General features: G+C 38.1%; 1 protein-coding gene and 1 long non-coding RNA gene across 3 annotated transcripts in view; both read left to right on the top strand.

Moving 5' to 3' along the window:
• Positions 1-12,457, top strand: part of LOC122454514 — a 106,167-nt gene that overhangs the window by 16,175 nt on the left and 77,535 nt on the right. The gene's annotated exons all lie outside the window — the stretch shown is intronic.
• Positions 4,965-5,455, top strand: LOC122454513 (cytochrome c-like). The gene has a single exon (XM_043489061.1). It carries the CDS (start codon positions 5,036-5,038, stop codon positions 5,351-5,353), a length of 318 nt encoding a protein of 105 aa, XP_043344996.1. The 5' UTR covers positions 4,965-5,035; the 3' UTR covers positions 5,354-5,455.

Here is a 12,457-nt window from a genome sequence, read left to right on the forward strand (position 1 = left end):
TTAAGAAGGCCAAGTAGAGCTTGATGCCATGCCTGTGAAAGCTTGTTTTCATGTACAATGAAAAGAAAAGGTTTAACATTTCAGAATCACTTTTATTTTTGTTTTAAATTAAATTAAAAATTGTTCTAATAGTTTTAAGTTCACAGCAAAATTGAGAGGAAGGTACAGAGATTTCTTATATACACCCTACACTTACATATACATAGCCTCCCCCATTATTAAGATTCCCAACTATAATGATGCACTGATGCACTTGTTACAATTAATAAACCTATATTGACACATCATAATTACCCAAAGTCCACAGTTTACCTTAGAGTTCATTCTCAGTGTTGTACATTCTGTGGATTTGGACAATTGTATGGCGACATACATCCACCATTCTGGCATCATACAGAGTATTTTTACTGCCCTAAAACTTATCTGTGCTCCACCTTCTCTCCTTCATTCCTGGAAACTGGATCTTTTGACTCTCTATGGTCTTTTTGTCTTTTCCACAATGTCACGTAGCTGGATTTACATAGTATGTACTCATTCAGATTGGCTTTTTTTAAAACTTACATTCAGATTTTCTCTATGTATTTTCATGAGTTGATAGTTTGCTTCTTTACAGCATTAAATAATATTTCATTGTATGGATGCACCATGGTTTATTTATCCATTTCTTACTGAAGGACATCTTGCTTGCTGTAAATTTTAGAAATTGTGGATAAAGCTGCTATAAAAATCTGTGTGTAGGTTTTCATGTGAACATGAGTTTTAAACTTTTTTTTTTTCCTTTGGGTAAATACTAAGGGGCATTCGCTATCAATTTTGGAAAGAAAGGCAGAGACTCAAATTGTGCTCTGTGTAGATTCATTGCTCTGTTAATCAAAGATTCTAGTAGATGATGCTATTAGCTGTACAGTCTCCACATTAAGCCTTTTTCTCATTTGGATAATGTTTTCTTTAAAAGAAATACTAATGAGAAATAAGGTTTCAAGGACTTTATTCTACAAGTAGACTGTAATTACTATGAGAACAAGAACTATTTCAAAATTTTGAGTATAATCTAATGTTATGGGTTCTCAATATACGTCTCTTAATGATAATGACGTGGTTAAATCAGCTTCATAAAAACAGTTCACCTGAAAGTATTATTGAGAAGTAGCTTTGGTTTTCTCAAGAATATCACCGAGTTTCTGAGGAAATTTTCTGAATTTGTAGCAGGCCATATTAGCTTTTATTGTTTTCTACTGATCCATTTTTTATTAAAATCAAGTGAAATAAACTGTGCAGTAAGTTTAGATTGATTATATACATATTCCTTAGCTTAGATAAGAATGCAACAATGAACAAGAACAACTCTTGTTCTGCTCCACTTCAAAGCCTTAGCAAACCTCTTACGACTCAATATGCTATTGGTATCATTGAAAAGATCCTGAGTCAGTCATCTAGAAATGCTCCCACACAGACTTACAAGAGATTACAGATCATTTTTCAGACTGGGGACAGTCAAATGGACTTAGGCCTGGAGAAAATGTAGTTATGAAGGAATCTAAAAGCAGTAAAAAATTTCCATTAACTATACAGAGGAGAAAACCATTACCATTCTGCCATTTCAGCAGTATGACATAAAACAATGCTCTGATAAAAGATGAAAACAAATCTATAAATCCAGTATATGCTTGCAGGGGACGCATCCAGAGTGGTACTAAATGTGACTTCAAATCACACGCAGACAACCTAAAGACCTTCTCAGTGATGGTCAACCTCAATATGATTGTGAAACTCAGAAACTTGGCTCTCCAACAAAATTTGCCCTTATTTCCTTGAGAGCTTTTATTAACTTCACTTATAAATCTCATTTAATATCTAGATAGGAGCAATAACATCGAGGATTTTGACCAGTCCATCAGCATTAGAGGAATGTCATGAAGTCAAAACAAAATATATCTATGTAGCATCTATTTTGTGCCCCAAATTGTACTAGACATTATGGGAGAAACCAAAGCCATTTTTAAAAAAGGAAGAACAAACTAAATTATTTTAGAGTTGACATTTACATGCGTGGAGAATTAGTGAGCCATGTAAGACAATTCACAGTAAAAATTTAAAATTTTCTGAACAGAATGTAAAGATGAATTCACAAGAAGAGACGCCAATGTGAATTGCAGTATTTGGGCTTTGTTAATAAAGCAGGTCTTAGGCTGTGCACTAAAAAGATGCTTTATTGGAGTGGTATAAAGCAAAGAAGTTTTGACCTATCTTAGTTGCAATAGCTACATATGTAATATGAATGAAAGCTAGCCGTTGAAACATCAACAAAGAGAACTCCAAAATACTGCATGGACTCTCCTAAAAAACTGGGTATGGTATTGTGCACTTTAAAATATGTTAACAGGATAGATTTAATGTTAAATGTTCTTTAAGAAAGAAAAAAGGAAATAAAAAACTAAATAAAACAAGAATTCCTCCAAAAGAGCAGAAGTAAATTTTTGGAGGTGATAGACATGTTTTAAGCCCTTGGTTGTAATGATGTTAATAATATCATGGGTATATGCTTATGTCCAACTCATTAAGGCATATACATTAAATGTGTGAAATTTATAATATATCAATCATATACCAAAAACAACTGAAACATAAAATAATCTTAATATGTGGAGATTAGCAAAGAAAAATGATAGAGGGCCACAGTCAGGGCTAAAGTTTGTACATATTAGCAGAAACGACTGAGTGGAATACTTACTACACATAAGGAATAATTTTATAAACTTTGAAAATGGGTCTGATGTGAAAGAATAGTATCAAGAAGAGTGTATTCAAGACTTTGCAACAGAACAGATATCCAGAGATGTTTGTTGATGGCTTCATATACGTAGGGGTTTCCCTGATAGCTCAGTTGGTAAAGAATCCGTCTGCAATGCAGGAGACCCCAGTTCAATTCCTGGGTCGGGAAGATCCCCTGGAGAAGGGATAGGCTATCCCCTGGAGAAGGGATAGGCTATCCACTCCAGTATTCTTGGCCTTCTCTTGTGGCTCAGCTGGTAACGAATTTGCCTGCAATGCGGGAGACCTGGGTTTGATCCCTGGGTTGGGAAGATCCCCTGGAGAAGGGAAAGGCTACCCACTCCAGTATTCTGGCCTGGATAATTCCATGGGCTGAATAGTCCTTGGGGTTGCAAAGAGTCGGACATGACTGAGTGACTTTCACTTTCACTTTCACATACATATGGTTCTCATGTGTGAAACCCAAAGCCTTAACATCATTTAAAATCATATCAAGCATGAATAATCAATATATGAATAAACTGCAATAGGTAAATTCAAATTCTAAATTATTGTGCGCAAACTCTAAGAGGAACTGCGTCTTCTCCAAGCTAGGTCAGTCCCTCCTCTTCCCTCCAAACTTCACAGAAAACTTATACCATCTTTAGCCTTTCTCTTTCTCTTATCTTTAATCTCTTATTGCTTAATAGGTCCTTCCAAAGAGCTTTTAGGTAAACTTGAGGCTCTCTCATGTTTAAAATCAAACAAAACAATAAAATGACCTCAAATACATACATATATATACCTTAACAAGCTAAATTTTTTGTTATTTATTTGTTAATTATTTGTCGGACCTCATCTTAAATGTTAATACTTACTGTGCTTAGTCGCTCAGTCGTGTCCGACTCTTTGTGACCCCATGGACTGTAGCCCACCAGGCTCCTCTGTCCACAGGGATTCTCCAGGCAAGAATACTAGAGTGGATTGTCATGCCCTCCTTCAGAGGATCTTCCCGACCCAGGGATCGAACCCATGTCTCCCGCATTGCAAGAGGATTCTTTACTGTCTGAGACACCAGGGAAGCCCATTAATACTTACTAGTGGCATTTAATAAAGCAATATAATTATTACTTCGGAAAATTTTTCTGACTCCTGGTGTATGGCTCTGTAAAACTTTCTACCTTCCTTTTGCAGCCACTGAGCTCAAGCATTATCAATTGGCAATCTGTGAAACAATTTGCTTATTGAATGCTTTCTCTGCTGGGCTGTAACCTCTCATTAGCTGTTTATGGCCACAGCACTGAATTCTCAGTGCCTAGAACATTGTTTGGCATAGAGGGGCCCTCAGGTGATTTTTGTTGCAAAATGAATAGCTATAATACTCAATCTCTCTAATATGTGAAATTATTGCATGTAACCTTATAAGATACACTAGGTGAGGGAGGACTTAGACATTTGTGTGTGTGTGTGTGTGTGTGTGTGTTAGTTGTTCAGTCTGTGTCCAGCTCTTTGTGACCCCATGGACTATAGCCTGCCAGGTTCCTCGGTCCATGGAATTCTCCTGGCAAGGATACTGAAGTGAGTTGCCCTGCTCTTCTCTAGGAGACCTTCCAGACTCAAGATCAAACCCGGGCTCCCGCATTGCAGGCAGGCTGTTTGCCATGTGAGCCACCAAGGAAGCCCGACATATCTTATGTGTGTCGTCAAACCTTATCTCGCTCATCCATTCTCTTCTTTGGCTCCTTGTGTTTGGACCCTGGATTTTGCATGTCCAACTTGAAGGAAAGAATGATGAAGAATATGCTAGGGTCCTTTGAGGAGCATTTCCTAATTACTTAACTCTGTCATCTGTACATATTTATAGCTTTACCAATTTATATTAGTCTGGTCCTGTGATAGAACATAAGCAATAAAGTATAACTTGAATGGTCATTATTCTTAGAGTACTTACTTAGATTACTATATGATTTCTCCTGAAACTCCTAGGCTTCTAATAATGGCTAGATTCTATATGGTAGTATAACCTAATTACGGCATAATTAATTTAGCCTTTTCAGCTTTTCATCTTTATGTCCTATCCTGCTATGGTTAGTTGTGGACCAGATTATTTACAAAGCCTCTCCAGAATGTATGACTTGACTCTCATAGACAATCTACTCACATCAATTAGACGCAGAAAGATACCAGACAAATATTTAAATGGATAGGGGCGGCTTAGAAAGCGGGGCGTTCGGCTTGCGAGCGGGAACTTCTCGGTCGCGCACAGAGAAAGAACGATTTAAAAATGGGTGATGTTGAGAAGGGCAAGAAGATTTTTGTTCAGAAGTGTGCCCAGTGCCATACTGTGGAAAAGGGAGGCAAGCACCAGACTGGGCCAAACCTCCATGGTCTGTTTGGACGAAAGACGGGTCAGGCTGCTGGATTCTCTTACACAGATGCCAACAAGAACAAAGGTATCACCTGGGGAGAGGAGACGCTGATGGAGTACTTGGAGAATCCCAAGAAGTACATCCCTGGAACAAAGATGATCTTTGCTGGCATTAAGAAGAAGGGAGAGAGGGAGGACTTGATAGCTTATCTCAAAAAAGCTACCAATGAGTAATAGTTGGCCACTGCCTTATTTATTATGAAACAGAAGTGTCTCATGACTTTTTATGTGTACCATATTTAAATTGATCTCACACACTAGAATTCAGATCATGAACGGCTGATGGAATAATTCTGTTGGACAGTCCGGATTTAAATAAGATTGGTTTGTGGCTAAACAAAAAACAACAACAACAACAACAACAAAAAATGGATAGGGGCTATGCTGTAAATAAGGAAAAGATCTTTTGAAATTTCCAAGCCTCCATTTCTAGGCAACGATTCTGTAATTACAGGGCAGTCAGAGTGAATATTATTGACTCCTTTTTAAGGGACTCTCTGATGTACAGTTAAAGTAAACATTGGATTTTGGTGCAATTGAGATATTTAGTTTCAACAGCCTTGTATGAAGGTGGAAAATAATTTTTAATACTTGCTGATATTTACAAACCTCAAATTTAGAATTTTATTTAAGTGATGGGAAGAATACTGAGATTACTGAGGATAAAAGCAATTATAGTTACCACAGTCATATTTTGTAATTTATTCACACACAAAGGATAAAATGGAGCCTGGAATTCTACACAAATGAGGAGGGTAATTGAACCATTTAATATGGTCATTTAAATTTGAAAAAGCAAATTTGATGTGGTCATGCACTAGCACATCTCTGTACATCTTATTTCTGATGTCTTCTGATGTGTACTGTCTAGTTACAGAACTTGAATGCCTTGTTCCGTATGGTTGTATTCTATAAATTAGCATGAAACAAACAAACAAAATATTTCTAGTGAGCCTATACTTTTGTTTGGCCTTAAAAGCCTCTTGGAAAATCTGCCTCAAATTTTTGTACAAGTCTTTCGCTTTCAGTGGGTTATGAATGCAAAGGCAGTGAGATTTGCTTTCCAAAAAATTTAAGTGATTTGCTGTAAACTGTGGTACATTACCTTCCACCACTTGATCACAGGCTGCTTTTTTCAGTCAAACCAAAATCATCCAGCTTTCTTGTGAAATTAGAGTTGGTATCTATTTGATAGGAATTACTGAAAATACTTTTGAGAATATAATTGCCCCTACAAGTTAAAAATAAGTGACTAAAAATGTATGACATTTGTTTCTCTTTTCTAAAGAAATTAATATCAAGGAAATGCTTAGTCACTCAAGCAACTGGGACCTATGCTCACATGAAGATCAACATTAATGTAAAACATAATTTTAATATCCTTTTCCATGTCTCAAGAATGCAGGCTATTCAATTTGTGTAGTAACACTTTTCTGTACATAAAATCATGCAGAATACTTAAGGATGTGCAGAGTATGATGATCTCATACCTAAAAGTTTAGATTTTCACAAACAGGATGAAAAGCAAATGCATATAAAGTGGTTAGTATGAGATAATGTGTTAAAACATCAAAGAGAGGGGTATAGATAATGAATACTACACTGGTTCTGAGGAGAAAAATCAACTGGAGACATCAAAGACACTTCACTGAGACTGGAGGTTTGGGCTGGCCTCTGAATTAGTAAGGTCTGGGTAGACAAAGGAGAGATTGGGTGAATACTCCAGGCCACAGCACAACATAAGAACAAGCTGAGAGGCTGGAAAATGCATGGGAAGCAGTGGAGAGAATCACGGGGAGAGCAGGCTAAGGAGACTTGATATGAAAACCCAGTACTGTTATTCATTATTTGTGTCACCTTAGGGCACTTAATTAACTTCTTTTAGTTTCAGATTTCTCACGTGTGCAAGTGGGGTTAATAAGCTCACAGAGTTGTGTGTGTGGTTGGAAACAATGTTTATTAAGATTTTTTCAAAATGCCATGTGCATAGTGAATTTTGACTTTTTCCACTTTGTTTTCCTAGAAGTAGGAGAAGATTTATAATGAAAGAAGGAACACATCAAGTTGTTTTGGAAGACTTCAATGACACACAGGAGGCATTTGAATGTTATCCTGTAAGCAGAGGATAGATTTTGAAAGTTTTGGGGTGGATAGTAGGTTGGTTACAAAGAATGTATTTTATTTTATTTTTATTTATTATTTTTTTTTATTAGTTGGAGGCTAATTACTTCACAACATTTCAGTGGGTTTTGTCATACATTGATATGAATCAGCCATAGATTTACACGTATTCCCCATCCAGATCCCCCCTCCCACCTCCCTCTCCACCCGATTCCTCTGGGTCTTCCCAGTGCACCAGGCCCGAGCACTTGTCTCATGCATCCCACCTGGGCTGGTGATCTGTTTCACCATAGATAGTATACATGCTGTTCTTTCGAAACATCCCACCCTCACCTTCTCCCACAGAGTTCAAAGTCTGCTTCTGTACTTCTGTGTCTCTTTTTCTGTTTTGCATATAGGGTTATACCATCTTTCTAAATTCCATATATATGTGTTAGTATGCTGTAATGTTCTTTATCTTTCTGGCTTACTTCACTCTGTATAATGGGCTCCAGTTTCATCCATCTCATTAGGACTGATTCAAATGAATTCTTTTTAACGGGCTGAGTAATATTCCATGGTGTATATGTACCACAGCTTCCTTATCCATTCATCTGCTGATGGGCATCTAGGTTGCTTCCATGTCCTGGCTATTATAACAGTGCTGCGATGAACATTGGGGTGCACGTGTCTCTTTCAGATCTGGTTTCCTCAGTGTGTATGCCCAGAAGTGGGATTGCTGGGTCATATGGCAGTTCTATTTCCAGTTTTTTAAGAAATCTCCACACTGTTTCCATAGTGGCTGTACTAGTTTGCATTCCCACCAACAGTGTAAGAGGTTCCCTTTTCTCCACACCCTCTCCAGCATTTATTGCTTGTAGACTTTTGGATAGCAGCCATCCTGACTGGCGTGTAATGGTACCTCATTGTGGTTTTGATTTGCATTTCTCTGATAATGAGTGATGTTGAGCATCTTTTCATGTGTTTGTTAGCCATCTGTATGTCTTCTTTGGAGAAATGTCTGTTTAGTTCTTTGGCCCATTTTTTGATTGGGTCATTTATTTTTCTGGAATTGAGCTGCAGGAGTTGCTTGTATATTTTTGAGATTAATCCTTTGTCTGTTTCTTCATTTGCTATTATTTTCTCCCAATCTGAGGGCTGTCTTTTCACCTTACTTATAGTTTCCTTTGTAGTGCAAAAGCTTTTAAGTTTCATTAGGTCCCATTTGTTTAGTTTTGCTTTTATTTCCAATATTCTGGGAGGTGGGTCATAGAGGATCTTGCTGTGATTTATGTCGGAGAGTGTTTTGCCTATGTTCTCCTCTAGGAGTTTTATAGTTTCTGGTCTTACATTTAGATCTTTAATCCATTTTGAGTTTATTTTTGTGTATGGTGTTAGAAAGTGTTCTAGTTTCATTCTTTTACAAGTGGTTGACCAGTTTTCCCAGCACCACTTGTTAAAGAGGTTGTCTTTTTTCCATTGTATATCCTTGCCTCCTTTGTCAAAGATTTTAAACAAATCCACCTGGTAATAACATGCTAGATTTATTAACAGTGAATGAGAATGAGTCAGAAAAACTAGGTGAAAGACTCACTTGATAAAGCTGACTTTTTTTTTTTAATTACTGAAAGCAGGAATAAAGGTAGTTTTGAAAAGTTAACATTGGTAATTGATAGGTTCTGATCAATCTCTTTTGTCATAACACCTCAACCAGGTTAAGGCTTATATAAGTCACTCTGGAATTCAGGGTAACAAAAATTGGATTCTTAATTGCAAACAATAGAAATATTCTTAATTTAGGTGAAAATTTTAAAAAAGATATCTGGTAACTCACAGATTCTCTGAGGCTTCCTCTCCAGAAACAATGCCTGAAATTGTACCATAGACCCTTTCAAGGCTAGAAAGCACTGATGTCATGGCTGCGCCCCCGGTATAAAGCTAAAATCTTGGTACTGCTGCCCCTGGAAAAAAGATGGGTTTGCCTTGTTTTTTCCCAGAGTGCAATGCTCAGACCCCTCATTCTGTGTGTCACTGTGTTGTGAACTTAAGCTAGATGCAAGGAAATCTCGGAATGTGGCTTCAATGGTTCTAGGAAAAGATTCACAATGTAGGAGATTCCTCAAATATAAAAACACAGTGTTCTTATAGGCCGAATTGTGTGCCCTTAAAGTGCATACAGGGCTTCTCGGGTGGTTCAGCAGTAGAGTCCGCCTGCAGTGCAGAAGCCATGAATTTGATCCCTGGGTCGGGAAGGTCCGCTGGAAAAGGGCGTGACAACCCACTCCAGTCTTCTTGCCTGGAGAATCCCATGGACAGAGGCGCCTGGTGAGCTACGATTGAAGTGACTGAGCAGCAGCAGCAGCAAAATGCATACAGTGAAGTCCTGATGCCCAGGACCTCAGAACTGAGTGTATTTGGAGACAGGAGTCCTTGAAAGATTATTAAGGTGTTAGGAAGTCATTCAGAATGGACTCTAGTCCTACTTTTTTAGTGTCCTTATGAAAAAAAAAACATTAAAATATAGACGTGCAAAGAGGGGAGACCATGTGAAGACACAGGAAGAAGACAACCATCTACAATCCAAGGAAAGAAAAGACATAAAGCAGTATCTGAAGGTAGCTGGATGGGAGAATGGGCAGAGATTTTTTTAAGATGGAAGAAGGCCGTGAATGTTTCGAGACTGACAGGATTGAGTCAGTGTAGGGGAAGATGTTGACTTTATTGGAAAGAGAAGCTATAATGGCCAAGCCACGGGCCTAAGACAACAAAAGGTTATGATACGTAGATCATGGGTGGAAGGATCCACATTATATCAAGACATATTTATTTCATGGTAAGGAAGAAAAGGAAGATGTAAGTATGTTTCAGTTTGGAGGTTGGAATGGTATATATTTCTAGTGGCTCACCTGTTTGTTTGTTGGAGGGGACAGGGCTGTGGTGCAGAGTTGTTGTTGCTTAGTCTTACACATTCATGTTCGACTCTTTGTGATCCCATGGACTGTAGCCTGCTAGGCTCCTCTGTCCATGAGATTTCCCAGGCAAGAATAATGCAGTGGGTTGTCATTTCCTTCTCCAGGGAATCTTTCCAATCGAACTTGTGTCTCCTGCATTGGCAGGTGGATTCTTTACCATTAAGCCAACAGGGAAGCCCAGAGAAGCTACAGTAATAAATTTAGATGCAGAAAAATATTTTTGTCAGAGGTTAGTCTTTGGAATATATCCATGAGTCTATTCTATCCTATGGTTGATTATGTTTGGCTGAGATTTCTAAGTACTGTGTCATAAGAAGTTATTATTTGAATAACTGAATTATTATGTAAGAGAAGGCTTGGCCTTCATGGATATAAACAAGTTTATAAAGATATTTGATTAAAGCACTTGACCTCTAGTAATGTCCTAAAACATCTCCCCAAAAATGGCAGTGCCAACACATAGTCAGCTGGATTATTATTATTATTATTTTGCCCTATGTGTCTTTTTTCCAGTCTTCATGAAGAAAAAAAAAACAGATGCAAGAGACAGAAAGGTAGATATGTGAGACAGCAATGCTGCTGCTAAGTCACGTCAGTCGTGTCCGACTCTGTGCGACCCCATAGACGGCAGCCCACCAGGCTCCTGTCCCTGGGATTCTCCGGGCAAGAATACTGGAGTGGGTTGCCATTTCCTTCTCCAGTGCATGAAAGTGAAGAGTGAAAGTGAAGTCGCTCAGTCATGTCCGACTCTTAGCGACCCCATGGACTGTAGCCTATCAGGCTCCTCCGTCCATGGGATTTCCCAGGCAAGAGTACTGGAGTGGGGTGCCATTGCCTTCTCCAGAGACAGCAATAATAGTGCATTATTTAGACAATCTGTATCAGTACAAAGTTTAGATCAGTGCCTTTAGCATTCTGGGTCTTCTGCAGTGGCGGCAGATTTTCTATATGAGAGGAAACAGAAAGGAAGAAGTGGGGCTGTGTGGACTGGGAAAGAAATTGTTTTTTTCCAGTGGATTGACTCTATCCCCTAATTAGGTAGGGATTGGAAGAACAAGATTTACTCTCACAAATTCATTTTTCTAAGCTAAACTCAGCTAGGAACCTAATCTTTGAATGCCTCTGAGTGTCACTATCTTTTAAAATATTGAATATTGAAGCTTCAAATATGTATTATCATTCCCATTTTCTAGATAAGAAATGGAGGCTCTGGTAAAACACAACTACAAGGTCAAATAGCTTGGTCCTGAACCTAGGTCTATCTGAATTCAGTCTATTTTCCATAACACTCAGTAACCTTCCACATACTCTTCTGCCCAGAAATCCTACAAAAGTGTAAAGGATTAAGGAAGAAGACTTCTTATGTCGGTGACACTTTCTTCAGTTCCTACTTTTCCCTTTATCCATTCTTCTGTTTCTTTTACAGGTCAATAAATGGGTTCCTTGGCCCACCTTTATTTTCATCACATCCTCTACCACTTTCTTTCCTAATTCTCCTTCCCTCTTTCCCTACCTTTAAAATATCAGGGCATTTTGAGACGGTAGCAGGCAATGGTCATCAAACTGCAAGCCTAGTATTAAGGGAAGAATTGTGTTAGAGAAAAAATCGTGTCACAGAATGAGTTCCTTTTTTTTCACTGATCCCATTATCCTGTAAATTACTCTGCTTCATCCATATCCTTAGCTGTAAATGGACAGGCCATATTTCATAGGTTGTTTAAGCTAAAAATCTTGCTGGGTCCATCTGCTATGTAGAACCAATTTCCATCAAGAAATCTAAAAATCTGCAGCTGGAAGGGACTTGAAGAACACCTAATCATACTATGTCATTTTAGAACTTGGAAATTGGGTTTCTGTAAGAATAAATGCTTTCCCCAAGGTTACCAGGAAGAGCAGATTCATACCTGCCCAATGGAGGGCTTCGAACAAATGAGAGTCTTTGGCTTGAAGCATCAACATCTAATCAATTATTTAGCTAAAAAGGCTTTGTACATATTGTAATGGGATGCATAGTTAAGTCCATGCATCCTAGTAATAGAGAAGATGTAAGGTTAAATCACAACTCTGCTGCCTCTTGTGAGAAATTGTTTTGCTCTATGAGCTCTATAAAGGCAGTGGGCATGTATTTTTTGTGATCATAGTATCCCCTGCATCTAGCATGATCCTGCTAAGTTAGGAGTACTTTGACTTTATTTGAATGAATGAA

The sequence above is a fragment of the Cervus canadensis genome, chromosome 16, assembly GCF_019320065.1.
Source record: "Cervus canadensis isolate Bull #8, Minnesota chromosome 16, ASM1932006v1, whole genome shotgun sequence".
Taxonomy (NCBI): domain Eukaryota; kingdom Metazoa; phylum Chordata; class Mammalia; order Artiodactyla; family Cervidae; genus Cervus; species Cervus canadensis.